The sequence below is a fragment of the Chelonoidis abingdonii genome, chromosome 11 (assembly GCF_003597395.2).
Source record: "Chelonoidis abingdonii isolate Lonesome George chromosome 11, CheloAbing_2.0, whole genome shotgun sequence".
NCBI classification, from domain to species: Eukaryota; Metazoa; Chordata; order Testudines; family Testudinidae; genus Chelonoidis; species Chelonoidis abingdonii.
In genome coordinates, this window is record NC_133779.1 from 40524143 (window position 1) to 40552129 (window position 27987).

Consider the following 27987-nt stretch of genomic DNA (forward strand, 5'->3'; position numbering starts at 1 on the left):
ATATACCACACAGAAGCTGGGCAGATGCCCTGGCTGTTCTGCGAGTTTAATTTCACAGTTTCTGACAAATGCTCTCCACAGGGTGGAGGTGTTTGCAGGTCCCCACACTCCTTGGATTCCGAGGAACCGCCATGAACATAGATTCCAGGGGTGAAATCCTGGCGCTGCCCTGCCCAAGCCCAGCACTCGCAAGCGGGCAAGGAAGGGGCTGGGGGCAGCCAGCCCCCCAACCATGCCCCCAGGCTGCACTTAGCCAGCTGAGCAGCACAAGGAGGTAGCTCCGCCCCTTTCTTGGTTTTGACCAATCCGTGTGCAGAAGGGGCGGGGCTTCTTGCCCACACTTTGAGGTTGTGGGGCGCGTCGCTGGTGCTGAGAGACGGGCCTGGAGAAGGGCCTGCAGCTTCCCGGGAGCAGGAGCCACGGGGCGCGGTGCAGGCTTCCCCCGCGTGTTAGGGCTGATGGAGGGGGCGCTGCTGGGGGCAGGGGCTTGCTCACGTCCCCCCCCCGCTTGCTGCGCCCTGCCTGGGGGCCATGTGGCCTGGCACGTGGAGGAAGGTGCTGGCAGGGCTCAGCCCTGTGTCTGAGGCTGCTGTCAGGTGTGTGTGTGGGTCTCAGCCCCTGGGGCGCAGCTGCAGCAGCCGATGGCATCGGCTGCCTGTGCCGTGGCTTGCACGTGGCTGCGGGACCTGGAGCCAGTGGCCTCTGCCTCATTCCTGGGGTCCCTGCTGTGCCGTGGGGTCTGGAGCGCTGCAGGGTTACAGGCTGGGGTGTGCCTGTGGCTCATGGGGTGCTGGACCACAGGATGGGATCTGGCTCAGCTGTGGCAGAGGCCCCATAGAGCAAACAGCTGATGGGGATTCTCTCTTTAACTGTGATGCCCGGGTGGCTGCAGTCTGTGATTTGGGGCGGCTGGGTTCAGATACATGGGCACACATGGGCCTGTTTGCAGCCCCTGGCATTTCTCAGCTCCCTCCGGCTGAGTGAGCAGCAACAGTCCCTTTGCTCAAGGCTGAGCATCTGCTTGCCTGGGTGGGGCAGTTTGTGCATTCCTAACGGTTTCCCCCAGCCTGGCAGGAGCCCTTGCTGCGGCCTAGGGCGATTGGATGGGATGGCTGGAACCGGCCCTCCAGGCTGCTCTGTAGTTGTCCAGCAAGAGGCTCCTCCCCGACCTGGAACCCAGAGCGAAGATCCCAGCCTCTTGCTTGACAGGGCAGGGGTGAGGAGCATTGATATGAGGGCGCTGGGTCTGGCCATGGTGCATCGAGTCTGGTGGCAGCGATTGGTACCAGGTGCTTCAGCGGGAGGTGCCAAGATGCCCCCACAATGCACCTGACTGACGGCATGGTGCTGCTCTTGGGCGAGGGGCGGCTCTTCGCTGTTGTATCCGGCCGTGGGTTACTGATCGGATGTGGGTGCTGAGACTCCCTTGCCCCTGTGTCCATCGTTCAGGGCAGTCTCACTCCTGGGCTTTGTCTCTGGTCGCATTCAGGGTTGTCAAGCGGCTCTACTGCCCTGCGGGGAAGAGAGACACCATCTTCGCTTTGTCTTCGGGCCATGGGAAATGCGGCGTGGCAGTGATCCGGACCAGCGGCCCCGCCAGTGGAGCAGCCCTGCGGAGTCTAACGGGGCACCAGGAGCTTCCCCGGCCTAGAACCGTCGCCTTGCGGAGGATCCACGACCCCAGCTCCGCAGAGACTCTGGACAGGGGCCTGGTCATCTGGTTCCCAGGTTAGAGCTGGAGACTGCAGCAGGCTCTGTAGGGCCATGGTGCCCAGCCCCTGCACCCCGGGGGCCTTTTGGGCAGGTGCCGCCTTGAATTCACATGGGGGGTGACTGGCAGTTAGTGACATGCTGGTGGATATTGATTCTGGGCCGCAAACCATAACATTTGCTCTGGCTCTTACTGCCCTCAATAGCTGGATGGAAACTGCTCATTGCTGGCAGCTCCCCAGAAATGGACCCCTGCCACTGTTCAGCTTTGCCTGCGCAGGCTGTTTGCTCCTGCAGCCCCTTCTAGACCGGCTGTGTTTTCTCGCTTGCCCCTGTCTGCAGTTCGCAGCACCAACCCTACAGTGCCCGGACACCTGCAGCGAGGTGCAGCCCAGCCCTGCATATGTAGTCACAGCCCATCTCTCCTCCCCCCACCCCCTGCTACGAGGTAGGATTCCCAGTTGTGTTCTCCTGGTCTTTAAAGAACTGTCCTCCCTCTCCCAGTCACTCCTCCAAGGGTGAGCTCCTGTCACGTGACATCCTGGGCTTGACCCTCTGTGACGAACTGGGAAAGTTCTTAATTTTTTCTCTGAATACCATGTTGGTGCCTCAGTGTCCCCTGTGCAGTTCTTAAGTATCTAGGTGTTGGGATAAGGGTGTGTGGTTGCTACAGAGCAAAGGGCCAGTGCCCCTAAATGAACTGCACAGGGCACACTGAGGCACAAACACTGCAGTCTCTTTCAGGAGAGCCCCCTCACCCTCCATCCTTAGTCACTGTCTGGTTCTTTTCTACACATGGAGCTTTTGATTCCTTCTCTGCTGTCCTTAGTCTCAGCTGTGTCCCTTCCCGGCAGCACGTGAGCCCATCGTCCTCATTCCAACTGCTGGGCCTGGGTCCCGTCCTGACGGCACCAGCGGGGACACAGAAAGAGCTGCTTTAATGTTTCATCCCATGCCCGCCCTGGTTGGGTGGCTCCCTTCCTCTGCCCCCGAGGGCCACATGTCATAGAATCATGGGTTGAAGGGGACCCCAGGAGGTCATAGGGTCCAACCCCCAACTAAACCATCCCAGCCAGAGCTTTGTCAAGCCGGGCCTTAAAAACCTCTAAGGAAGGAGATTCCACCACCTCCCTAGATAACCCATTCCAGTGCTTCACCACCCTTCTAGTGAAATAGTTGTTTCCTAATATCCTATCCCTGTCCCAGGCGGGCGCAGCCTCTAATGGGCTCTGTGCTTTGCAGGGCCCCACAGTTTCACCGGGGAGGACTGCTCCGAGCTGCACGTCCACGGGGGGCCAGCAGTGGTGGGCGGCGTGCTCCAGGCTTTGGGTAAGTGTCTCTCTCCATCCCTCTGAAACTCAGCAAGCTGGATTCTCGGTCGCTGTGTCCCTGCTGCGCTCTGGGCCTTGGAGAGGGAGAGACAGCCCCTGGCAATCCCTGCGGTGCAGTGGGTCAGCTCCCTGGCTGGGTTGAGCTGGCGTTGGGGCCCTCCTGCAAGCGTCGGGGACATGGCCAGAGCGTGCTGCGGCTGTCCCGTGTATCTCAGTAGCCCGACTATAAGGTAGAGCAGCCTGGAGCCTGTGGCTGACAGCGGGGGCTGGGCAGGGGTCCTGTGTGGTCCCAGAATATGGCCCCAGCAGGCACTGATTCTCCTGCTGGGGAGCTCGCGTCTCCTGGAACTGGGACAGCTTGCCCAGCCCCGCCTGGCCGCGTGAGGAGCGATGCCCTGGGGGGCCCCCGCTCAGGTTTGCTGCATGTGGTTTTTCTAGGGTGCCTGCCCGGCCTGCGCCCAGCCGACCCTGGCGAGTTCACCAAGCGAGCGTTCCAGAATGGCAAGCTGGGCCTGACCGAGGTGGAGGGGCTGGGGGACCTGATCCACGCCGAGACGGAGGCCCAGAGGAGGCAGGCGCTGCGGCAGATGGAGGGGGAGCTGGGGCAGCTGTACCAGCGCTGGAGTGAGGAGCTCACCAAGGCAAGGGCCCCCTCTCCCCCAAGGGCTGACTGGGGGGAGAGAGGGGCAGCGTGGCTAGGGGTGTGGCCTGGAAGGGGGTACTCCTGGCTTTGTCGCTGAGTCCGCGTGACTTTGCCTAAATCACTCCATCCCTCCAGGCCTTGATTTCCCATCTGTAATGGGGGTGCTGGGACCAGCCCTCCTTTGAGCTCCATGGGCAGAGAGGGATTTAATATTCTTGCACCAAGTGGTATTACCTGTGTTCCCAAGGGCTGCGTTTGGCAGCACCTGACTCCATCCCCAGACAAGGTTAGAATCAGCCCGTACCCGCCCTGTGCCAGCCCGGGGCAGGTTCTGGGAGGACAGAACTCTGCAGTGCAAGGGGTGATGTGAAAGGCTGGGAGTCTGGACTCCTGGGTTCTGCTCCCCGCTCTGACACTGATTCCGTCGGTGGCTTTGGGCAAGTGGCGTCCTCTCTGTGGGACTCCGTGTCCCCAGCTGCAGTGCTGACCCTGCTTTGAGCTCCCAGGAGGGAAGTGCTAGGTAAGGGCGAGGTGTTAGGGGCTAGCACAGGATCACTGAAGTAGCTGGCCTGGTGTAAGAGACCCCTGCATCCCAGGAGGAGAAGACACTCAAGGGAGTTGGAGAAGGGCTGTAATTCGCGACGTGCCATCCCTCTCTCCACCCCTTAGGCTCTGGCCCACGTAGAAGCCTTTATTGACTTCAGCGAAGAAGACAATCTAGAGGAGGGCGTGCTGGCTCGAGGTGAGTGGTGCTGGCCTGCCTTTAAAGGGGCAGCGTCTGCCCGTGCCTTGCCTCTCGCACTGTCCCCTGCGCCAGGGCGAAGCAAGGGCGAGATGCTGCCATGGCAGCGTTCCCCGCTCAGGTTGGGCTGGTGTGAGTGACGACACAGGGCTCTGGAGAGCAGTGACCTGGGGCTGTGACTTCTAGGGCCCTGCAGATCTCTGTCCATGATGCCCTGGAGCATTGCCTTGCAAAGGCTTTTGGGAAATCTGAATTTCCTCTGCTGCTGTCTGGTTCGTTAGTTTGACACAGGCTGAGCCACGGATCCGGTCATGCCCACGTGGGCACAGGGGCTAAGGGCTGCCCAACCCTTCTGCTGGTCAGGGGTCAGTTTCATCTTGTCCCTGGTCAATTTCACAGGGCACCAGCCAGGCAGTGCCTGAGTTTCCATGGCAGCAAAGGGGAGAGTTTATACTGCGGGGGAGCCTGTTTTAACTGGAACTCTTGAAAAATACCATCGGTGGCTGTCTAGTTTGGTGAACTCCCCTTGATTTCATACCAAAATCTAAATCCTGAGCCCTTGAACTGGTGGTTGATTGAGCTGCTGATCCGGTTGTGGCACAGGATTAGGACTAGTCCGGTACAAGTCCTAGCTCTGCCACAGACTCCCTGTGTGACCTGGGGCAAGTCACTTAATCTCCCCATGGTCTCCGTTTCCATTTGTATTGTGACGGTCCTCCCTTTGCCCCTCCAGACTGAGGGCTTTGTGAGGCAGAGATTGTGTCTGCAGGAAGGGGCCCCGCTGTCTGGTGAGGTCCGCCCAGTGCAGTGGGGCCCCGCTCTCTGGCGAGGTCCGCCCAGCACAGTCGGGCCCTGCTTTCGGGCGGCGTCTCTCTTTAGGTGCTACCGTAATGCATGAAATGGTAACAGCCTGTCCAGGGAACCGTCCCCTGTGCAGGCCTGGCTGCCGGATTGGGGCCACAGTGAGTTGCTGGGGTCCCTTCATCTGTGCTGCGTTTTCACTTCATTTCACTTTGCTCTTTTGTTTCTACCCTTGTCCCCGGTCTCCGGGTGCTGCCCTGGTCTCAGTGGATGCTGCTGTGCAGACGCTGGAGGAGGAGGTGAGGGGACACCTGCAGGACGGGCGGCGCGGAGAGCGGCTGCGCGGGGGAGTTCACGTGGTGCTTGCTGGCCCCACCAACGCTGGCAAGAGCAGCCTGCTCAACCTCCTGTGTGAGTCGGGGGAGAGCCTCCATCCGCAGCTCTTAGTGTCCCCGGTCGCTCGGTGCCTCCCCCACCCCAGAGGATGGTTCAGTCCTGTGTGGGGCTAGGCGCTGGCTGGACAGCCCAGGACAAGGGCCTTTAATTCACTGATCAGGTACTGGCCCTGTGAGAGCTTCCCGCTGCGGGAGGAGTTCACTCTCCATTGAGTCCTGGCTTCTCTTTGCCAGCGTCTGTGCCAGGGATTCCTGTTGCCCCAGCACCAGGGTCTTTATTATAGTGTCGTGGCCGATGCCAGGGATGGGACTGGGGCTTCCAGATCCGAAAGCCGCCGGATCTGTACAGGGGGCTGGGACAGACTCCCACGCTCTGTGGATCAGGCACAGAGTGCGACACAAAACATGCCCTGGCTGGTGGGCTACCATGGTGCTTCCTTCCTCTGCACCCTAGACACCAAAGCCGTGGGGCCTGATCCTGCTGCCTCCCTCACCCCTCTGCAGAATTTGGTCGCAGGGCCAAAGTCCTCAAAACCTGCCACTGATTTTTGGCTGCCTCGGGGTTTGGGTTTGTTTGGGGGGAGGGTACAGCACAACTGGGATGCCTGGGGCTGATTCTCGGAGGGGCTGACACCTGCAGCTCCTGCTGACTGGAGCCTGCACTGCGGGTGCCTGGCGCTGCTAGAATTGGGCCCAACGCATCCCAGGCTTGGGGCCTACGCTGGTAGCATGTGCGATGGATCAGTGGCTGCGGTGGGACGGGGTGGGGGTGAGGCTCTGGATCAGGGCATGAGCCCCCAGGGCGGGGACTCCAGCTGCTTATTCGGGCTTGTGAGTTGCTTGTTGTTGCTAATGAGAAACCGTCTCGATTTCCCCGGGGCTAGGAAACTCGCTGGAAAGCCCCCCCAGTGCCCACTAGATGGCAGCAGGAGTGCGCTGAGTCTCTTGCTCGTTATCTTTGCGTAACCAGGGGTTGCTGGGCCCTGACGAATGGGTTGGCGTTGGTGGCACATCAGGGCCCCAGCAGGTGCATGGGGGTGACACGGCCGCCAGCCCCCCCGCTACAGCGTAAAGGACCAGCGGCCTTGTACTGGTGTCAGGGGGTGGGGGTGCTCCCTCTGTATGGGTTGGACTGGGAGGGAGCTGCTGGGTCTGGTCTCCCCACATCTCTGCAGCTCCCCTCGCCAGTGACAGGCCCTGATGACCGCAGGATGCCTCTGGCCCCTGTTCCCTGCGGGGAGGTGGCCGTACAGAGGGTGCCCTGTCTGGGGGGGTCAGGAGGCTCGGCCCAGGCTTGGGGTGTGCAGGGTGTAGATCTTCACAGAGCAGCTGCCCAGAGTGGTCTCCCCAGAGGAGCCCCTGGCGAAGGCCCTGGGAGAGATGGGGGCCCAGGTCTTGCTGGATGTCGGGGCCAGGAAAGGTGTGTCTGGGGGGCGGCACCCCTGTGCTGAGGGCTCCACCTTCCAGTCTCACTCCTAGCAACAGGCCTCACCCCCGATTGTTCCCAGCGTGGCCCCTGAACTCCCCCCTAGCCCCTCGCTCCCTCTGTCTAGGCCAGAGGCCTGCGGCCATCGTGTCCCCCGTGGCGGGCACGACGCGGGACGTGGTGGAGTCGGCTCTGAACATCGGCGGCTACCCCGTGGTGCTGAGTGACACGGCCGGGCTGCGGGAGACCCAGGACGCCATTGAGAGGGAGGGCATGAGCCGAGCTCGGGAGAGGTGAGGCAGGAGGCTGGGGGGGTGGAAAGGCGACCAGTGGCCTTTCCCCATGGCCCTGTCGTGTGCCTCACAGCAGCTTTGTTCTGAGAAATGGGAATAGCAGGGGGCTGTGGGTCGGGACTGAGGGCACCAGCAGGGCTGGGAGAGCAGGGACCTGGGGGTCGGGATTGAGGGGTGCCGGCAGGGCTGGGATAGCAGGGTCCTGGGAGTTGGGATTGAGGGGTGCCAGCAGGGCTGGGATAGCAGGGTCCTGGGAGTTGGGATTGAGGGGTGCCAGCAGGGCTGGGATAGCAGGGTCCTGGGAGTTGGGATTGAGGGGCACCGGCAGGGCTGGGATATTGGGGTTGGGATCGGGATTGAGGGTTTCTGGCAGGGCTTGGATAGCAGGAGGCTGTGGGTTGGGACTGAGGGGCACCTGTTAGCTGTAAGGTCTGCGTTGCTCTGTGACCCACAGCCCAGACGCAGGTGCCTCTCCCAGCAGCTGCTGGGCAGCCGGCCTGCCAAACAGCCCCTCCCCTGGGGAAGCCCCTTCCTGCTGGCTCTCCCGGGCTGGGGGGTCCCTGGGAGCCGGCTGCATGGGGCCGCCTATCTTTGGCTGTGGCCTGCGGGGTGTCAGGCAGGCGCTAAACAAACTGCTGGATCTTTCCCGTGAGCCAGGCCCATCCCGGCCCCTCCTGGGACATCCTGAGTGTGGCCTGGCAAAGATCCTACGGCCTGGGCCTCTGTCTGTCCCGTCCGTTCGGGCTCCCGGGGGCTAGAGGGTGAGGCACTGACTGTGGGGCAGATTCTGAGACCCACTCACGGGGGCTGTGATTTGGGGAGGAAGGTCATGTCCTTTTCTGGGTGCAGGGGGAGGCACAGCGACGGGGCAGGGGGGAGTTACGCTCAGTGTCCTCTTGGTACCATTAACTCCGTGTTTGCCGTCCATTGGGAGCAAGTGCCCCCTCTTCAGCGGGCAGCACTCCCAGGGTGTGCATGGGGGCTGTATGTCTCTCTGTGACCAGTGCAATGAACCTTCCCACACACCCTCTCCCCCAGGCTGCAGCGAGCAGACGTGGTGCTGGCCGTGCTGGCCGCGGTGGATGTTGCCCCGGAGCCTGGGTGCCTTGCCGAGGCCTTGCGAGCCATCCTGCCCCCCAGAGTCCCGGCCCAACAGTCGCCCTGCGTCCTGGTCCTGAACAAGGCTGACCTGCTGGAGGAGGGGCGTGGAGGGGCCCTTCTGGGAGCCTGTGGGGAGGGGGCGCTGCCCCCCGCCTGCCTGCTCTCCTGCAAGACTGGAGAGGGTGTGGACAACCTCCTGAGCCTGCTGGGGACACAGCTGGAGCAGATGTGAGTTCCCGGGGCTCACTGTCAAGCGACGGGAGGGGGGCAGGGACTAGGCCAGGCCTTGGAGGTGGGGGTGAGGAGGTGTCTCATGGGCTGGGCCCCGGGTGGCTGTGCTGTGACAGAGGATGCAGTGATGCCCTCTGGCAGCAGGGGGCGCTGTCTGGGTGGAGAATGGGGCTGGGGGAATCTGTTGACATTGGAAATGGATGCTGCAAATTCTCTGGGGTGTTAACTCAGCTGCTGGCTTGGCTCTAAGCACCATCCCATTGGTGTCCACGCAGCTCCCAGCCCAGCAGGGCTTCATTCTCTGTGGGGGGCTTGGCCAAACGCACTGTGGCTGGCCGTTATCAGTATCCCAGTAGCACCTGGAAGCCACAAGTGAGCTCAGGGCCCTGCTGTGCCAGGCACTGCACAGAGAGGGGCCCTGCCCAAAGCGCTCCCAGCCTAAATAGAGAGAGGCTGGGTGGGGAAACTGAGGCACAGAGTGATATGACACATGCATGGTCACTCAGCAGGCAGTGGGAGAACTGGGAATGGAGCCCAGCTCCCTGAGCCCCAGCCCAGTGCTCTGTCCACTAGACAGCACAGTCTTCTTCCGATCATGGAACGGCTTAGCAGCTTGGAGGTGCAGAACATGGCCAGAACAGCTAGAACTGGCAAGAGCTTTGAGAGGCCTCTGATTCCCGCAGGCGAAGCCGGGCCTCAGCCCTGCCCTGCGTCCTTGTCCTGGCTTGGTGGGAGGGGGTGGCTTTGGGGGGGTTGGAAATGGAGCTGCTAAGGCACCTTGGCTCGTTCAAACTGAGCCTGCTTGCTGTGTGGTTGGAAGATGGGAGCAGCTCCTCTACAGGGAGTTTCCTTGCTGCCAATCAATAGCAAAGGAAGACAGGCCCCGTGCACACAGTGTCTGAGGTTGGTGACACCCTAGGGCTCCGCTCTGGTGGCAGTGGGATTAGGAACTAGAGGAGAATTGCCATCAACTGTGAGCGGTACAGGATTTATGACACATAGTGATGCAAAGGGCAGCAGTGCCACCACCTGCCCGAAGCTTCTGTTTGGTCTCCTAAGTGAGCTGGGCTACAGGCGTGATCCCTCCTTTCGTCTGCCAGGTGCGGCGACCCTCTGGCTGGCTCCCCGAGCCTCACGCAGGCACGGCACCGCCTCCACCTCACCAGCTGCCTGGGCTCACTGGCCCGGTACCATGGCTACAAGTCCCTGGATCTGGTGCTGGCAGCCGAGGAGCTGCGATTGGCCCGCAGGCACCTGGGGAAGATCACGGGCCGAGTCAGTGCCGAGGAGATCCTGGATATCGTCTTCAGGGACTTCTGTGTCGGGAAGTGAGGGGCCGGCGGGGCTGGGGTGTCGTTCGGGCCAGGGGCCGAGGCGCCCGTGTGGCGTGGGAAGAGCGAGACGCCGGGCATGGGAGGAGCTGGGTCTGCGATCCGCTTCAGCAGCGATGAGTGTGCCGGTCTCAGCTTAGCTCCTGCAGCAGTTGTCCTCAGGGCTGGAGGAGCTGAGGGACAATGACAGAGGTCTGTGGGGGGACTCCCAGGGCTGTGGGTTGGGGCTGAGGGGCAGTAGCAAAGCTGGGTGTGCTGGGAGCACAGAAGGCAGAAGACAGCTCCCTCCTGCACCTGCACCCAACTCTCAGGGCTATTTGCCCCCCACTGTGTTTATTAAACCCTCCCAGTCCCTTTCCCTGCCCTGTCATCTGTTCTTTCCTCCCGCCAGCATGAGGTCCATGGAGGTGCCCAACCTCCCATTGCCCAGTGACCAGCAGGCCCTGGGGAGGCAAGGAGAGAGCACCCTGCTGTGGGGGGCGAAGGGACTATTTTCCTTCTTTCCAGGGGTGGAGGAACACCTGGGCTAGAGGAAACTGTGTGTACAGCTGGCCCTGTAAGAGGAAAGGGGGTGGGAGGTGACTGGGCCTGTGCTCTGTACAGCTGGGGAGGGGTGAGGCTGGTTGGGGTTGTGGGGTGTTCCCTTTAACATGGAGGATGAATGATCCTTTACCAGTGCAGCGTCCGAGAACACTTTGGTCATACGAATGAATTCAGCCTCCCAGCGCCAGGAGCCCCACTTCATGGGGGTGGGGGAGGAACTGAGGCAGGGGGCAGGGAGTCTCTCCGTTCTATCAGCTGTGCGCTCGGAGCTGTACAGGGCCTGGCTGCTACAGAGTGGGGGTGCAGCAGTCAGGACGTGCTGGGAGGGATTTCACCTAGCGCTGCTGTTGGAGTCCTTGCGGTGGAGGAGCTGCCGGGGCTTGTCCATGTGTTGGGGGCAGAGCCAAGAATGGAACCCAGGTGTCTGGCCCCTTGGGCTGTCTGCTTGGGTCACAAGCCTCAGAAGCTAGGAGCAGCAGGGCGCTGGGTGCTTGGCACAGTGGTTTTGCCAGGAGATGGTTCTTGGACCAGGCACATTCTGCTCCCGCAATGGAGACACGTTTCTCCCCTGGTCCCATGGCCCAGGCTGAGCGGAGGAGCCTGCCAGTGTTGTTCCTAGACTAACCAGCTGGGGGTGCCGCAGAGCAAGGTTAGGCCATTTCTCTCCAGGAAAGGCTGGCAAAAGCAGCCTCTACCCTGCCCAGGAGTGGGGGCAGCACCCCTTGCCCCAGGAGGGTTATATTTGGGGGTGCCCCTGAGTGTGGAGGGTGCCAAGGGGGTGAGGGAGCCCATGTGGGGTGGCTTTTCCCTGCCTGTCTTCTAGGGGTGGCCGTCTCCGGAGCTGGGGGTCCCCTGGGCCAGCTGTGGAAAAACATGGGGCTCGGAGCAGCTCTGCTACCAGGGGAGGAGAGTAAACAAGGCCCTCGAGCAGTTGGAAGGGTAAAACCAGCCTGAACGTCACGTCCCAGGGCAGCTTCTCCGCATCAGTCAGAAAGCCGGGGCCATGTCGCCCTCCTTCCCCCCACTCTCTGCTGCAGCCTGTGCCCTGCATGCCCTTTCCAGGGGCTGCCCCCCCCTTGGCAGCCTGGCTCTGTTTCCAGTGCTTGGCCTTTGGCCCCTTTGCCTCACTGGCCCCACGCTTTCCCCTGGGGCTCGTTACTGCTGGGGTTCTCGGCCTCCTGCTGAGGAAGCCCTTGTTTGGCTGGGTTATTTATAGAGGATTTCCTGATGCTCCTCCAAGTAACGAGCTCTCCCCCTTCTCTGCCAGCAGGGCGGGGGGACCAGAATCCAGGAGCCAAGTCCCCTGCAGGCCCATCCTGGGCAGCCCTGGGAACAGGCAATGGAGTGACAGCCCTGGGGTGAGCTCTATCTGCACAGCAGAGTGCAGAGCTCCAGGGCCCAGGGCGAAACCACTGCAGAGGCCTGATTCTCCATTTCCTCCTCCTCCTCCGAGAGAGAGAGAGAGAGTGTGGGTGGGTGGGGTGGTGTCTGGCTGGCTTTAAGCCACCTTTGTGCAACCCCTATTCTAGGGCAGGGCCCTGCGTGGTGCCTGCCACAGCAGCCTTGGGGCTGCTCTAACTTACTTACACTCTGCTCCCCATAACTCCAGGGAACAGCTGCAGCACAGTGTCTCCCCCATAGCCCTGCTCTGCCCCCTGGGGCTGGGGACAGGGTGGAAGCAGAGTCCTTATGCCAGCTCCATGAGGGCCAGGGAGCTGCATGCACATGGTGGGAGTCAGGGGGCTGTTTCCACCAGCTTTAAGGACCCCTTGTGTGGCCAGAGGGGCAGAGCAGGGGCTTGGTGTAGCTGTGAGTCAGGCCCAGGGGTTGAGCCTGGCCCAGGGGTTGAGCCTGGGGGATGCCAATCAGTTGGCAGGAGGGGGCGGGAGGGGAGTTGAGGGTGTGGGGGTCAATATTGGGCAATGTGGCCTCCTGGGGGGCCTTTCCAGCCCTGGTGCATGCAGCCACAGCAGAGTTTCCCAGGATGCAGCAGGGCCATCACCCTTGGGTGCTCCCCCCAGGCTGTGCTGCCTCCTGAGCATAGGGCGCAGCAACTCCTGGGCGAGGAAGGACTGGGCGGGTCCCGGGTTCCATGTGCCATAGGTGAGGAGGAAGCCGGGACAAGTCCACAGCTCTGGCAAGTGCCTACCCTGTGGCCCTGTGTAACCAGAGAGCAGCCGGTGCTTGGATGGCCCCTTCCTGAAGTGGGGTGGGGGTGGGGGCTCTTCTGTTCCCTGTCACTGCTCCCCATGAGCTGTGACTTTATCTGCTAACTGGAGCTCAATCTGATTCACACGTGTGTGGGAGAGAAAAGGCAGGAAGTGGGGTGGAGGGCTCTCCCCTCACAGCCAGTGCTGACCCCACTCTCCCTGTGCAGTGCTGAGGGGGCTCAGAAGGGGGGCTCTCCCCTCAGCGCTGCCCGGCAGGTAGGGGTGGCTGTGTGAGACAGGTCCTGAAAGATCTCATGAAACCGTTTGTTCATTAACTCCCCTGTCCTGACCCACCATCAGCTCTGGGGGTTCCTGTAAATCCTGGTCCCCCTCAATTCGAAATGTCAGCTGGATACATAATTATTCTTTAGTTATCCCATAGCATTGCTGTGCGCTGTTAAACTGCTGCCTTCTCCCCCTAAGGTGGCTGCATTTCGGTGGCAGGGGAACATAAGTGATTCCTGTGAGCAGGGGTTGTGACTGGCTTTAGGATGTGAGCTAAAACCCTGAGCACAGAGCCAGGAGGATGCAGGGACTTCCCAAAGGAGTTTACAATCTAGCACAGAGTGTTAGGAAAGACTGATTATAGCTAGTAAGGGGAGATAAGGCCCAGCTATAAATCATACCATGGCAACAACACGGCTGCTCGCCGGCTCTAGCGTGTCCTCTGGGTTTCTAAACTAACCCTGTCATCCTGCCAAGGCTCAGGGCCATCCGTAGGAAACACAGCCTGGCCCAGAGCTGAGCCGCACGGTGCGATTAATGTATTTAGCATGAATTGCTTTGTCAGGCAATCGGTTTCCTACTTCTGCAGCATGGTTTGTATCTAGTGAATCATGGGGGGGGTGTCTGGGAGCCAGGACTCCAGGGTTCTGTTCCTGGCTCTGGGAAGGGCAGCGTAGCCTAGCAGTTAGACACAACTCTGCCACTCGCTTACTGTCACGTCGCTGCTCTTTGCCTCAGTTTACCCCTCTGTAAGAGGGCCTGATAACTCCCTTGTGGGTGGCTCTGAAACGTAACTAACTTCCAGGTTGTACACTGAGCCCCAGCTAAAGGCTGCTAAAACCCAGCTCAGCACAGGTAGCCTCAGGTTGAGAGGGGAAGTGGCTTTGAGTTGATGGCCAGAGCCTCTAGCGCCCAGCCTCACTGGCTACAGCACATTTCCCCGCTGGCGGCGCCAGAGCCAATGGGACCTGCTGGTAACGTCCAGGGAGACCATTTATTCAGGCCGCTTTCCTTGTCCAACAAAGCAAGGCTTTGGGGCTAGATTTCCGGCCTGGAGAGGATGCTCTTGTGTCAGCTGTGTAGGGGGAGTTACCCCTCTCCCAGGGGCCTGAAAGGGGAACATCCCCAAGGGGAGGGCAGAGGTGGGACTGGGAGCAGAGACCCCAGGCGAGTGCAGCCTGGCAGCTGATCTAAATGGGGCCAGATGCCCTTGGTTTACCCAGCAAAACTCCCATGGATTATCCACCCATCACTGGGTGCTTCTCCCTCTTGGGAGCCACCAGAGCTTGCTCCGTGGAGCAGGAGAGGGCAATTCCCTTTCCCTGGAGGGCGGGAGGAGAGGGGGAAGTTATTGCAGGCCAGCAGCTGGGAAACAGATAATCTGGCTCTCCCAACAATGAGCCCTGGCCCCAGCATTGTCTGTTTGCCAGCTGGAAAGGCGGGCGTGGGTGGCACAGGTGTGCTGCTGCCTGCCTGGCGCTTGCTCTCGCTGGTAAGCAGCTGTGCATGTGCGCCCCTCTCCCCCCAGCCCACTCCTCTGGGGCTGAGAGCAGGCTCCGGAACCAGCCCCTCTTTGGCGCGACTAGAGCTGGCAGCCGGGCCGAGGTTGGAGCCGTCCATGAGCAGGAACAAGCCAGAGGCCAAGTGTGCAGAATTCCTGGCCGGAGGCCACTGGGCCGGGCTTGGATCCTGCCCCCTGCAGTTCTGGGAACGTGCTTCATTGTTTCTTTGTTTGGGTCCCAGCTTGGCCTGGCTGTTCCTGCGGCACCTGTCAGTCCCTTCCTCCGGGGCGGCCAGAACAGGACATTCCCCGTTGGTTTGAGAGCTGGGCCCCACTTGCAACAACCCAGACTCCTCTGCACCACTTGCCCGGGGGCTGAGGGGACGCTGGCAGTGGCTGGGCCCAAGGCAGGGGCAGTTGGCTCAGGACAACAGCTGATGGCCTTGGTGGACGGGCAGGTGGGGGTGGGGAGTGGAAGAGATGAGGCACATGGGGGCGTGTGTTCCCTGCCCCCTCCCCCAATTGTCCTCTCCTCTTCCAAACTCTGGGGCAAAAGCCCCTTTAGGAACCCAGCTCCCGAGCGAATGTCACCCCCACAGGATCTTCAGCGCCCAGCCCCCCTGCTGCACAGGGGCCTTCCAGGACCTTCTGAGTCCCCAGCCTTGGCTCAGGGCAGGGACTCCGCTGGCTCAAGGTTTGGGCCAGGGTCAGCGAGAGCAGAAGCAGACCCACCGGCTCCCGCCCCAGCTCCCGGCTTGCCAGCAGGCGGAACAAAGCACGCAACACCCAGGCCGGGCTGCCATCAGGCGTGTATTCAGTGCGAGGTGGAAGAATTTACAGCAAAGCACCATGAGCCTCTGCCGCATCGCTGGGCTAATCAGCGAGAGAGGCCAGAGCTGCCCCGGCGGTTCCCCTTCACCTCCTGGCCCTGCCTTCACATTCATGGCAGATCCTGCTCAGCTGGCCCCCTGCACCCCCTGGGTTGTGGCATTGGGCAGGGCCCCAGGGTCTAACCTCCCTGGGATGGGGTGAGCTGCAAGGGCCCAGATACAAAAGGCTGGGGAAAGGGCTGCAGTACTGGAGGGGTGTTGGGGCCGTGGAGCCTGAGCAGACCAGGGGCTTGAGGCCTGAGGGAAGCGAGAGCTGGGCAGGGATGCTGAAGTGGCTGGAGGACAGCGGGGGTCAGGCCCAGGGGTGGGAGGACGGAGGGGATCTCAGCAGGGGTTGTGAGGATGAGTAAAACCCAGGGAACGGGGTCAGACAGAGGGACCCACGGTCCTTCCTCCTCCCCCCGGCTTGGCCTGGGCCGTGCTGCCAGGTCTGGCCAGATCCCTCCACCCAAAGGGCTACCAGTCGGAGGGAGGGCTGCCAAAGGGTGAGGTCAGCATGCCCAGCTTCCAGGACTGGCGAACCAGGGGTAACAGGACCAGGAATAAGGGGCGGTGGGGGGGGAGGCCCAGAGGACATGTGTGCACCTGGAGTGAGGATGAGCTGGGCGAGCCGAGAGTCTGGCCAAGTGTGTGTGTGAGAGGGGGAGCTGGGGGAGGTATAAGATGGATTTCAGCTGTGTGGGTGGGGGGCGGGGGGGGATTCACATGTACGTGTGCACGCCTGTCTGGAAGTCTCTGCCCAGGCGTGTCCGTCTCTGTCTGAGTGAGATAGCGATTTCAGGCCGGGCACCAGTTCAGTCTCCTAAGTTTCTTGCCAATCAAGTCACGTTTCCTCCCCTTTGCTCCAGCTCAGCTCCCGGCCTCTGCTCCCCATGGCCTCACTCCCTGGTTAGCCACTGGCATGGAAAAGAAAACAGCGAGAAAGGTCAGTGCTAACGCCGCTCACACGCAGCCCGAGTGGCCGTGCCCGGGTTCCTGCCCTGCGAGGAAGCCGCCGACTGCTGTGGTATTCTGCTGCCTCAGGATTTCCCGTGGCCCCTGCCCTCTCCCCCCATCAAAGAGCCCAGGCAGGCTGCTGCTGGGCTCTGGCAGGTTCTCATGCCCCCAGGTGAGCCCGTCTCTGCAAATAAAGGGCCCGATCCTGTGCCCGCTGGAGTCACTGGCTAGACTTGGTATTGTCCAGCTTCTGAGAATACTGATAACGTGTACCAGGCCCCCCCCCACCCCCAGCCGCTCAGGAAATGCTCCGTAGGGGTCTGATCCCACGCTCTCAGCACCTGCAATCATGCTTTGCCCTTGTCGCCCAGCGCCTCGCCTTGTAAACGCTAACGACCCCTCCCTCCACGTCGCCCCCAGGGGGCAGGTGAGTGTAGCTGTGAGACAGGAGCTCTGCGCCCCGACCCCCAGGAAATGCTCTTTGCAAGAGATGTTAGTTCTATCCCACGCTCCACCCACATGCCAGCTGCTTTACGCTGCGACACAGTCTACTCATGGGGCTGCTTAACAGCAGCAGACAGAGGCCAGATGCTGCCTGACCTCAACTCTCATGCTTCAGGGTCTGAAGGGTCAGGAAGAGTTCTAGACCCACACAGACAATACTGCGCAATCAACCAGGCGCACTAGTGAGAAGTGGACGCTGCAGCCAGTGCTAGAGGCAGGATAATGGCCATGAGGGGCCAATGGTCTGCTTTAATATGGGGGGGAATACTGGGGTAGAGGGGGATGCGAGAGGGACAGCTGCTATGACAGGTTGCTCAGAGTGCTCATACAGAGGATACCCCAACCTGCCTTGCCCTTCGCTCCTTACCTGGGCTGTGCCACGGGTTTAGGGGGGAACTGGTTGGGCAGCTTGGCCTCCAGGATTCGCTTTCCGATTTCATCCAGGCTGGTGCGGTCTGACAGGGTGAGAAGCACCAGAGGTCTCTTGGCTGGAATCTACTGTCCATATGTGCAGGGGAAGGGGCCTCCCTCCCCCTCCCCATCCCCCAATCCTGGGCTGGCCTTGCCACTCCTGGAGGAATCTGGGACACGGGGCCCCTGGCAGGGCAGGAACACAAGGGGGGGGGGTCTGGCTTGACGTGCTGATGGCCCAGCAGGGAGCACCCTCATCCTCCAGCTGCTGTATAATCGCTCCAGGTTGGGAACGACGTGAATGCACAAAGCTGCTAGGGATCCCCAGGGGCTGTGGGTCAGGACGGTGGGGCAGCAGCAGAGCTGGGGTGGGGGGTGGTGGTGGAAACTTCCATGCCGCTTGCTACGTGGCACCGACCTCACCAACGCTGCAGGGTTTCATTAGCTATAGATGTTGAGGGAGGAGGTGGGGCTAGGATTTCTCAGAGCAGGGCTAGGAAGGGGAGTGAGGGTTGTGCCCACAGACCAGCTCCAGGGGCTGGCACCACCTGCCAAAGCTACAGGCTAGTCTGGGAAAGCATCTGGACACCTGCCTTTTGCCCTTCCTTGCACGGGCACTCACCAGTGTTCCCGAATGTCCCGGGATTCCCCAGTGTCCCTGGGTTCCCAAAGGTGCCGGGGTTGCCGAAGGTCCCAGGGTTCCCAAAGGTGCTGGGGTTCCCAAAGATGCCAGGGTTGCCGAAGGTCCCAGGGTTCCCAAAGGTGCCAGGGTTCCCGAAGGTCCCAGGATTCCCAAAGGTGCCAGGGTTCCCAAAGGTGCTGGGGTTGCCAGGATTTCTCAGGCCTGGGTTGAAAGCGCTGCCCTGTCAGTGAGAGGAGAGTCACGCCAGCTCAGCTGCCAGCCACGGAGCCACCCCCAAGACCCAGCACGTGTGCAGCCTGGAACGCTTTGCTTTGCCCACTCGGCACCAGACCGTGATGTGCACGGACCGGAAGGAACTGGGGAGACCCTCCCTGGCTGACTCCTGGCAAGGATGTGGCTGGAGGAGGTTGGGGGAAGGCCTCTGCCCCTGCTATGCGCTGCCCCGGCCCTCCGGGCCCTGTGAGCCAGCAGGCAGCCTGGCGGCCTTGAGGGAGTCGCACGGCTTAGGGGATCTGCTCCAGGGTGTGTATGTGAGGAGGAGGGGGTCGGAGGGCATAAACACTATCTACCCCCCCAACCTACAAGGACATCAATGGATGAACAGTGGGACTGCCAACTTTCTAATGGCACAAAACCAAACACCCCGCCCCGGCCCTTCCCAAGGCCCCACCCCTGTCCACTGCACCTCCCCTCCCTCCCTCGCTCGCTCTCCCCCACCCTCACTGACCTTCACCAGGGTGTGGGAGCGGGGTGAGGGGTTTGAGCGCGGGAGAGGGCTCCAGGCTGGGGCAGGGCATTCGGGTGTGTGTGGAGGGGGGTTGAGGAATCCGGCTGGGGGTGCGGGCTCTGGGGTGGGACTGGTGATGAGGGGTTTGGGGTGCAGGAGGGAACTCCAGGCAGGGGGTTGGGATGTGGGCTCCGGCAAGGGGTGCAGGCCCTGGGGTGGGGCTAAGGATGAGGGGTGAAGGGGGAGCCTCCTGGCTGGGACAGGGAGTGTTGGGGGCTGTGGGGAGGTGGGACAGGGTGCAGGCTCGGAAAGAAGTCTGAGTGTGGGAGGGGACTCCAGGCTGGGGCAGGGGGTTGGGGTGCTGGAAGGGGTTCGGGGTCCTGGTGGTGCTTACCATGGCTCCCAGGAAGCAGCCACCAGGTCCCTGCAGCCCCGAGGCACGTGGCTTCGCATGCTGCCCTCGCGGCCACAGGCACCACTCCCATACCTCCCATTGGTTGTGGTTCCCAGCCAATGGGAGCTGCGGAGCCGGCCCTCCTGGCCTAGGGGCTGCAGGGACCTGGGGGCCGCTTCCTGGGAGCCATGTGGAGCCAGGGCAGACATGGAGCCTGCCTTAGCCCCAGGCCCCAGCTGTGCCGCCCTCCGGACTTTTAACAGCCCAGTCGGTGGTGTTGACTGGAGCTGCCAGGATCCCCTCTTGACTGGGCTTTCCGGACGCCTGGCAACCCCAATGAACAGACAAACCCCCGGAGTGCCAAACATGCCCAGATGGCCCGCTGGATTTGTGGGCACGTTCCTATGTACCCACAAGAAGGTGCATACCTCCCCCCCGCCTCAGGACGGACGTGGGCACGGACAGACGGCAGCCCGCGGCCCCCTCACCTTTGCCTTCCTGCAGCTTTCCAGTTGGGCCTTCGTGTTCTCAGCCTGGGCAAGTAGCTGCTTGTTCTCCTGCAGCTGCTGGCTCAGGCGCCCCTTCTCCTCCGTCAGCATCTGCTTCTCCTGGTAGCTCCGCTTGGCCTCGGCGTCGCAGGCGGCCTGCAGGGCCTGCAGCTGGTGCTGGTGCTGCTGAGTTTCCCTGTTGCGCTGCTGCCTGCAGTCCCCCAGGTTCGCCTCGCTGAGCAGCTTCTCGCCGTGCAGCCGCCCGTTCTCCTGCGCCTGGGCCTGCAGCTCCTGCTGCAGCTTGTCCCCCAGCGTCTTGAGCTGGGCGTTCATCTGCTGGACTGGTAGTCCGCAGCTGCTGGCCTGGTAGTACGGGAGGGTCCCCACTTTCTCCTGGATGGTCTGCCGGATGGTCTGGAACTCGCCCACCATCTTGTCCCCCAGGCTGCAGCACTGGTTCTGCCCCTGGCTCTGCCCGCTGTACTGTGCCCGCAGGCTGATGCTCTCCTGCCGGCAGAGCTCCCGCTCACCGTTGGCGGTGCTGGCCGCCTGCTTCAGCTTCTCTGTCACCTGTGAGCAGTTCTCCCGCTGCTGCTGGGCCTCCCGCACCAGCCGGTCCCGGGCCTCCCGCAGGCTCAGCTTCTCGGCTGTGCCGGGAGAGGACAAGGCAGGGGTTGGGCCGACAGTGTTACGTCCCCTTGGGATCCAGCTCGCCTGCCCTCTACTCCCCCAGCACCCCCATCCCCTGCACCTCATCCCCCCATACCATCCTCCCCCAGTACCCCCCCACTCCCTGCACCCTATCACCCGACCCTCCTCTCCTAAGCCCCATCCTGCACCTATCCCCCATACATCCTCCCCAGTTACCCGCACTCTTGCCCCATCCGCCCGACTCTCCTCCTCCTAGCACCCCATTCCCCTGCACACACATCCCAGACTCTCTTCCGCCGTAACTGCCCACTACCCCGCACCAATCCCAACCTCCATCTCCTCGCAATCCCCATCCCCTGCACCCATCCCTGCACCTCAATCCCCCATACCCTCCCTCCCGCCAGTACCCCACCGCCCTGCACCCATCCCCGACCCGCCCTCTCCTAGGCACCCCCATACCGCCGCAACTCATCCCCCCATACACCTCCTCCCAGTACCCCACCCTCTGCAAACCCAGTCTCCTCGATCCTCTCCTAGCACCCCATCCCCTGCACTCCCATCCCCTGCACCTCATCCCTCCAGACCCTCCTCCCCCAGCACCCCCCCCCTGCACTCTCTTCCAATCCCCTAACCCTCCTGCCTCAGCCCCCATTTTACCCCTGCACCCCATCCCCCAGACCTTCCTCTCCTAGCACTCATCCCTGCTCCCTCTCCCGCAGCACCTCAATCCCTCCCAACGCCTCGCTCCTCCTACCCCATCCCTAACCATACCCCTGCACCTCATCCCCATGCGCTCCTCCCCCAGTACACCACTTCCTTGCAACCCTATCCCCCTGACCTACCTCTCCTAGCATCCCATCCCCTGCACGCCCATCCCCCTGCACCTCATCCCCCCATGACCCTCCTCCCCCAGCACCCATCCCTGCAACTCATCCCCCCAGACCCTCCTCTCCTAGCACTCTCCAATCCCCTGCACTCAATCCCCCCAAACCCTCCTCTTCTAGCACCCCCATCCCCTGCACCCTCCTTCCCCATCCCCTGCACCCAATCCCGCCAGCACCCTCCTTCCCCTGCACCCACCTCCCCCAGCACCCAATCCCCCTGGACCCTCCTCCCCCGACATCCCCATCCCGTACACACTCTTCCCTCAGCATCCCCATCTCCTGCACCAGTCCCCCCCAGACCCTCCTCCCCTAGCACCCCCATCCCCTGCACCCAAATGCCATGGTTCCCCCTCCCCCTGCACCCCATCCTCTCAGCCCTCCCTGCACCCAATCCCCTCACTGGAGTCAGCTCTACTGGGGGGGAGGGACTCCGGGGGAAGAGCAGCCAATCACAGCTGCTGCAAGAGGCAGGTAGAGCAACGCCCTCTGTGCTCCCAGAAACCCAGAGGAGTTTTTGGGTAGGGGAGGGAGGGTGAAGGCACAGCCAACACCATTCTCACTGGAGGGGAGGGTGGCTCAGGGTGCGCCCCCCCCCGTGAACAATGATCAGTCAGCTCCCACCTCCAACAAGAGCCCTGGAGCCACAGGAGCAGATGCGTGAGATTGGGGGTAAGGAGCAGCTGTGATGGGTGTGCACAGAATTAATTGCTGGGCTGGGGGGGGCAGAGGAGGGGGATTAATTAATTAGGCTCTGGGCTGTGGGTCGCTAGCGGCTCGCTGGTGATCTCATGGGGTCCGACTCCTGATGTTTGAACTCTCGGGGTTAGCAGTGCTGAGTGGGGGAGAAATCCAGGGGGACCCCGTTGGGGTGCCCTGGTTCAATGCAGCACTCTGCTCCCATGTGGCAGGGGTGACGCCACTGATCCCATTCCCAGCAGAAATTCGGGGGTTGGGATAGAATTGCCTGGTGCCCAGTGGAAAAGGGAACCTGGTAGCTCTGGTCAGCACTGCTGACCGGGCTGAGGCCGGCTGCCTGCCTGCCATGGCTCTGTGCAGCTCTGGGGAGCAGCGGGACGTCCCTGCTCCGGCTTCTGGCCATAGGAGCCGCGGCCAGTGGGAGCTGCAGGGCAGTGCCTGCGGACAGGGCAGCACGCAGAGCCACCTGGCCATGCTTCCAAGGTGCAGCCGGAGGAGGGACGTGCTGCTGCTTCTGGGAGCTGCCTGAGGTCAGCGCTGCGTGGAGTCTACACCCCTCACCCCCTCCTGTGCCCCAGTCCCCTGCCACAGCCCTGATCCCCCTCCTGCACTGCAAACCCCTTGGCCTCACTCCAGAGCCCTCACCCCCCACCTCAACCCCCTGTCCCACCCCAGAGCCCCCTCTTGCACAATGAACCCCTCATTTCTGGATCCAGCCTGGACTGCACCCCTAGCCTAGAGCCATACCCACTTCTGTGCCCCAATCTCCTGCCACAGCCCTGATCCCCCTCAGGCCAGCCCAGAGCACCCTCCTGGACCCCAGAGCCTGCACCCCCAGCCGAAACCCTCACTCACCACAACTCCCTGCCACAGCCCTGATCCCCCTCAGGCCAGCCCAGAGCACCCTCCTGCACCCGAAACCTGCCATCCCCAGCCACACCCCAAAGCCTGCACCCCCAGCCGGAACCCTCACTCACCCCCTTCCCACAACCCAACCCCCTGAGCCAGCCAGGTGAAAATGAGCAACAGAGGGAGGGCAGATGAAGTGAGAAGGGGTGTGGCCTTTGAGGAGGGGCAGGGCAAGGGTGTTCGGTTTTGTGCGAGTAGAAAATTGACAACCCTGGGTTGGGATCAGGTCGTACAAAGCTAAAACTATCTGTTGCTAAAACTGGAGGGTCAGGGAGGGAGCCCCAGGGACTCCAACTGGGGCCAGGAAGGCCCCTGCTCCTGCAGCCTGGACAAAGTAGGGTTTGCACCCCACTCTCCACTACAGTGAGCTCCACAGTGCTGCCATGTGACCTTCCTGGAGCCCCAGGTGCCCCGCTGCCTGGGGCAGGACATGTGCATGCGGGATGACCAACCCCAGTGGTGTCAGGGGGAAGCAGGCCAGAATCTCTGACATCAGGCAGGTGCAGTGAGCAGGATCAGGAAGTTCCCCGCTACCTGGGGTGTTGGGGGCTGGCTGCATCCATGCCCTGGACAGCCTGTGGGGACCCAGCCTGGCCCTGACATGATTCCACCAACACCAGTGGGACTGAGCTGGGCAGGGGAGGGAGAGGAGCTGGGGGCGGGGGGAGCTCTCACCCACCGTAGCAGGTGATATTCAGGATGTTCATGTTCCTGTAGCACTGCTCTGCCATCACCTTGTTGTACTCAGCGTAGATCAAGATATTCTGGCACTGGGCCTGGAGAGAACAGGGGATGCAGTGTCAGAGCTTCCCTGCCACAAGGGATGGGTGGCCACCACGGCACCGGGGGAGCCATTCCCAGACATTTCCTGGGAGGGCGGCAGAGATGGAAGAAGGGAATTGGCCGCTCTCCCTTTGCAGAACGGTGAGGAATGTGGGCACTTCTGGAGACAAAGGGTGGGGGGGCACATTGTCTAGATGTGCACCGTGGAAGCTGCTTTCTTGTGAACATTCCTGCCCTGCTGGTGCCCCTCAGTCCTGACTCGCAGCCCCTCTGTTATCCCAGCCCTGGGCTCACCTTACATATGGGTCTGCCAGTACTCCTCAGTCCTGATTTGCATCACCCTCCACCCCCGTGATTCCATTCCTGAGGGCAGATGCTTGACCAGTTGTGCCATGCTGCTGCTGGGTGGCTTTGCATGGACCAGCTGCTCCTGCTGCCCAGAACCCATTTGAACAGAGAATATGAGAGGTGAAACTTGGGTGGAAGGAGCCAGCGAAAAGCGAAGGGTTGTTAGCTCAGAGGAAGAAGAATCCAGTGCAAAGTGACCAGGAGAGATGAGCCAGTATTCCCTGGCCTGCTGGTTCCCTGGCTCATTTCCCCCCAGTGTGATGTGAATTGTGCGCTCAGCAGTAGGATCTGCAGTGGGATGAAGGCTGTGGGTGAATCATTGGGTGCATTCGCTTTCCTCAAGTGCTGGCGCTGGCAAAGCTCCAAGCCTGTCTCTGTATTCTGCTCTGGGGCATCTGTCTAAACCATAGTGGAACTTTGCAGGGAGGCCCTGTGAGTCAGTCTGTCTGATCACTAGGGAGTGGGGAAAGACGGATGGATGGAAGGAGAAAAATGTTCATTGATGAAACAGGAATGTTGCAACATACCAGACCGTGCTCAGTAACTAAAGAATCCCCCTGACTCATTTCTTGTGTTCAGAAGTGCTGAACTCTAGGTCGTGCTCATCCCTGGGAGCTGTGGGGTGCTCAGTGCCCCAGCAAATCAGGACACATTATGGTTAGTATACGAGGTCTTTGTAAGAAGACCTGAGCTAAAATCCTGGATCCAAGCTCCCCAGTGAACTTGGTGGATCCAGATCTGGCTGAGCCCCATCTCTGGGAAGCAGGGATTCACTGGCGGCAGTTCTGTAGAATTGCTCAGTCAATGCTGTGACCCCGTTTGTGCTTCCGAAAGAGGAAAGGACTCTTTGCCCTCTTCTGAATAGCTCATGGGATGGAATGAGGTGCTGGGGGTGCCTGGGACCAGGAAAACCTGGGAGACTTTTGCATTGAGTGTGTTGGGGTTTGCAAGATGATGTTGAGTTTCGCAAGTGCCTCCCAGCCCTCGATCCATTTAAGTGAATTCTCCCCCCCCCCCCACACACACACTTGTAACTAGCTGGAATCCAGCACTAATCAAACCATCAAAACTTGGTTTGAAAGGCGTTCTCGCCCATCAGCCAAGACAACTGGGGAACAGAATGTAAAGTTCTGCAGCAGCCCAGCACGTGGCTGGTACCAAACAGAACCTGCATTTGCAAATGGCTTGAACACTGCCCTCAGTCCAGAACCTGAGATTTTTCCAGCAGTTTCTAATTTCTGGCAAAGTGAGTTTTCCGTTTCCCAGTTCAGAGCAAACTGTGCCAGATCCTTGTCGGACACTAGAGCAGGATTTGGCAAGGGTGAATATTTAAGAATCACTAGCCCAGTGTCCTATGAGATTGTGAGTGTGTCGGATAGTGACTATTGTGCTTACATGTAAAAATCAGTGGACAAACGGCTGGTGGAAATTGGTCTGGCTCCCCTGGCTCCAGCTCCAGCATAGCTGAGAATCTGGCCTGTAAATGGAATTGTGTGTGTGTGTCTTTAGCATTGGTTAAAGGTGCTGGATTGACAGCCCTATGGATTCACTCTGGGCGTTGGCCGCAGACCAACTATAAGAAGGGCCGGTGCTGCTTAACCTGGACCTGCAGAGACCATGCTTGGGAATGGGGGAGCTGCTCCACAGGAAGGATGTTCCTGTGATTAGCGTCATAGCTTGGGAGCTGTGGGTTCAATTCCCTGCTCAGGCACAGACTTTGGCTAAGTCATTTGGGGAATGTCTGTGCTGGTCCGTGTCTGCTAGCTCAGGCCAAGGGGCTTTTCAGCAGTGGTGCAGACATTCGGGCTGGTGCCCAGGCTCTAGGACCCTGCGATAGGGGGAGTCTGAACCATCTACACTGCAAATAAAGAGCCCCTTAGCCCAGGTGGGCTGGGATGGGTGTCTAATTGCAACAGAGACAGACCCGTAGCCTGTCTATGCCTTAGTTTCCCCATCTATAGAATGTGGACAAAAGCACTTCCACAGAGATGGAGGGGGCAGGCACAGGGTCATATAAGAACCTAAGATGGAGGGAGAGGAGAGCTTGAGTCTCTGAGCAGAGCCGATCTTGGTGCTGATTTTGATGAGAAGTTAAAGAAAAACAGTCTGGGTTTTGAGTGTATAACAGGAGAGAAAACTGTGTCTTTAAGGCCTTAGGGCAGTGCAGACCCTGAAGGCGCAGGAGGGTGCGGTCGCGCTCTGGGCGTCAGAACAGCTACAGGAGCTGATTAGCCCCGTGAGCACCCAAAAGGAGCTGAGAGTTTTCCAACAAAACTTTTTTTTTTCTTTGCTCCAAAATCGACCTTTGTTAGGAAACAAACATTTTCAAGAGAAACCCAGAATCAAACCATAAAATAAGAGTTTATGGCTTTGAGTTCTCCTTTTTCAAGAGGGTGGAAGCCCAAGACCAAGAAACGGAACATATAAGAATTTTCACGGAAACTTTTGAATCAGCGTTTCTATTGGACAGCTGCAAAATGAAGAGCAGCTTGGCTTGTTCACAAAAAACTAATTCTATTTTCCAATTCTCTGACTAGCTAATGAGCAATAGAGGAGTGTTAAGAAACTCCTCCAATGAGCATGGGAAGAATGGAGAAATGATAGAGGAGTAATTTCACCCACCACCATTGAAATGCTGCCACCTCTGGGGTGGAGCATGACAGATGTTTAACAATGCACAGCACCCTCAAGAAGAGATCACTCTTAAAATTCTGCATTTCCCCTGCTTAGTAGTATCCCGTCTATGAGTATGACAGTTAAACCCTATGGAGAGGATGCTCTGTAGTGTGGTCCCAGGTTCCTCACGCTAATAAAACAAACATCTGCAGCGCCCTTGTCAGGGGACAAGGATATTTGGAGATGAAATTTGAATCTGTCACTTTCCTGCTTGCAAAAGAACCTCTGTGCCTCAGTGGATCGTATCACCCTGGTCAGTCCCTGAGCAGAAAGGAGAGATGAACAGATGGGCCGGGCATGGTGGGATTCCACCGAATTACCCCGGGGGTGAATTTGGCTCTGAAATCAGCATTGCATTTGTTATTTCTTGGCTGCGACCGAGGGGATCCTTACTCTCTCTGCTCTTTGGGATGGGGGGCTAGACACATAGCCTAGGGTCTAGGGGTGGCTAGCTAGAAGCACTCTGGGTTCTAGGGTGGTGAGAGAGACACGCTCGGAGGGATGGATGGAAGGACAGACAGCTCGGGCACGGGGGCACGTGCACCCCAGGGGATGGTTCTCCGAGGCAGGCCTACCTGATAGGCGATGCAGGCCCGCAGGCTGGCGTTGCATTTCTCCAGCTCTTTCTGGGTTGCCATCAGTTGCTGGGAGCAGCCGAGCTTCTCCTTGCTGGTGGCGTTGAGCTGCTGGGTTAGGTTTTTGTTCTTGGCATTGAGCAGCGTCATCTTGTTGTAGAACTCCTGGACCTGCTCCTCCAGGCGTCGCAGGTGGGTGTCGGTGCTGGCGTGGGTGTTGCCGTAGATCATGAAGAGAACCAGCCCCAGGATGATGAGGAGCTGGATGACCGAGGTGAATAGGAAGATGTATTTCATGTAGAAGCCACAGTCGCGCTTGGGGAGCAGGTTGTCCCTGGACTCCAGGCCGAACTTGGCCATGGTGTAGGCGTTCTTGTCCATGTTGCAGGCTCACTGCCTCCGCACAGCTCTCTGGCCCCGCTTTCACTGGCACTGGCGGTGGGGCGGGGCGGGGCGCGTCCGCCCCTTAATCCCCCCAGCCGAGTGTTTATATTGCTCTATTTAATATTTCCTCCTGCCTGGCTCCTTCCTGCCTCTCCGGATGCTCTGGCATAACACGGCTGCCGTTTCCACACGGGCTATTGTTCCCAGCCTGTAATGGACGGGGCGAGACGCCCCGCGCCTCCCCCCAGCTTTATATGTGCATCTCCAACTGACGTCCCTGCTGCTACTCCGGAGCAGGGGTGTGTGTGCGCGAGGGGGATGCTCCCTGGGACGGGCTCACAGGGCCTGATCTAAGGCTCTGTGAAATCAATGGAAAATCTCCTGTCCGAATCTGTCCCAGCAGGCTGAGGTCTCTCCAGAAAACGGCCTGGTTCTGACTCCAGCCAGCTCCACTCCTCGTGGGAAATATCAGATACCGCCGCTTCCTATCAGACTTACTGGAGAACAGAGCCCTCTACCAAAGCTTTCAGCCAGCCCATAGAGTGTAATGAACAGAGGGTTATCCCCCATTGCAGGGTACAGGAAAGATCTCCTGCATTAGCTTC

The 27987-nt window shown here is 60.4% G+C and overlaps 2 protein-coding genes across 2 annotated transcripts; one reads left to right on the forward strand and one right to left on the reverse strand.

Moving 5' to 3' along the window:
• The first annotated feature begins 407 nt into the window (after window positions 1-407).
• Window positions 408-10362, forward strand: GTPBP3 (GTP binding protein 3, mitochondrial). The gene is made up of 9 exons (XM_032797467.2): window positions 408-596; window positions 1490-1728; window positions 2953-3039; window positions 3480-3682; window positions 4354-4426; window positions 5495-5638; window positions 7176-7341; window positions 8380-8670; window positions 9774-10362. Exons 1-9 carry the CDS (start codon window positions 532-534, stop codon window positions 10003-10005), a joined length of 1500 nt encoding a protein of 499 aa, XP_032653358.1. The 5' UTR covers window positions 408-531; the 3' UTR covers window positions 10006-10362.
• Window positions 10363-15273: 4911 nt separating this feature from the next.
• PLVAP (plasmalemma vesicle associated protein) lies at window positions 15274-27817 on the reverse strand. Its single transcript, XM_032797578.2, has 6 exons — window positions 26999-27817; window positions 23296-23392; window positions 19477-20123; window positions 17847-18087; window positions 17181-17268; window positions 15274-16269 (listed from the first exon to the last, which is right to left on the reverse strand). Exons 1-6 carry the CDS (start codon window positions 27377-27379, stop codon window positions 16263-16265), a joined length of 1461 nt encoding a protein of 486 aa, XP_032653469.1. The 5' UTR covers window positions 27380-27817; the 3' UTR covers window positions 15274-16262.
• Between the last annotated feature and the right edge of the window lie 170 nt (window positions 27818-27987).

Bases quoted from the DNA above. Each gene is read 5' to 3' on its own strand.
- GTPBP3 (XM_032797467.2), top strand. From the start codon at position 532: ATGTGGCCTGGCACGTGGAGGAAGGTGCTGGCAGGGCTCAGCCCTGTG. The intron at 7,342-8,379 runs GTGAGGCAGGAG...CCTCTCCCCCAG, and splicing joins ATGAGCCGAGCTCGGGAGAG to GCTGCAGCGAGCAGACGTGG. The intron at 8,671-9,773 runs GTGAGTTCCCGG...TTCGTCTGCCAG, and splicing joins GGGACACAGCTGGAGCAGAT to GTGCGGCGACCCTCTGGCTG.
- PLVAP (XM_032797578.2), bottom strand. From the start codon at position 27,379: ATGGACAAGAACGCCTACACCATGGCCAAGTTCGGCCTGGAGTCCAGG. The intron at 20,124-23,295 runs GTGGGTGAGAGC...CTCCCGGCACAG, and splicing joins CCTGAATATCACCTGCTACG to CCGAGAAGCTGAGCCTGCGG. The intron at 17,269-17,846 runs GTGAGTGCCCGT...TCACCCTGTCAG, and splicing joins CGGGACATTCGGGAACACTG to ACCGCACCAGCCTGGATGAA.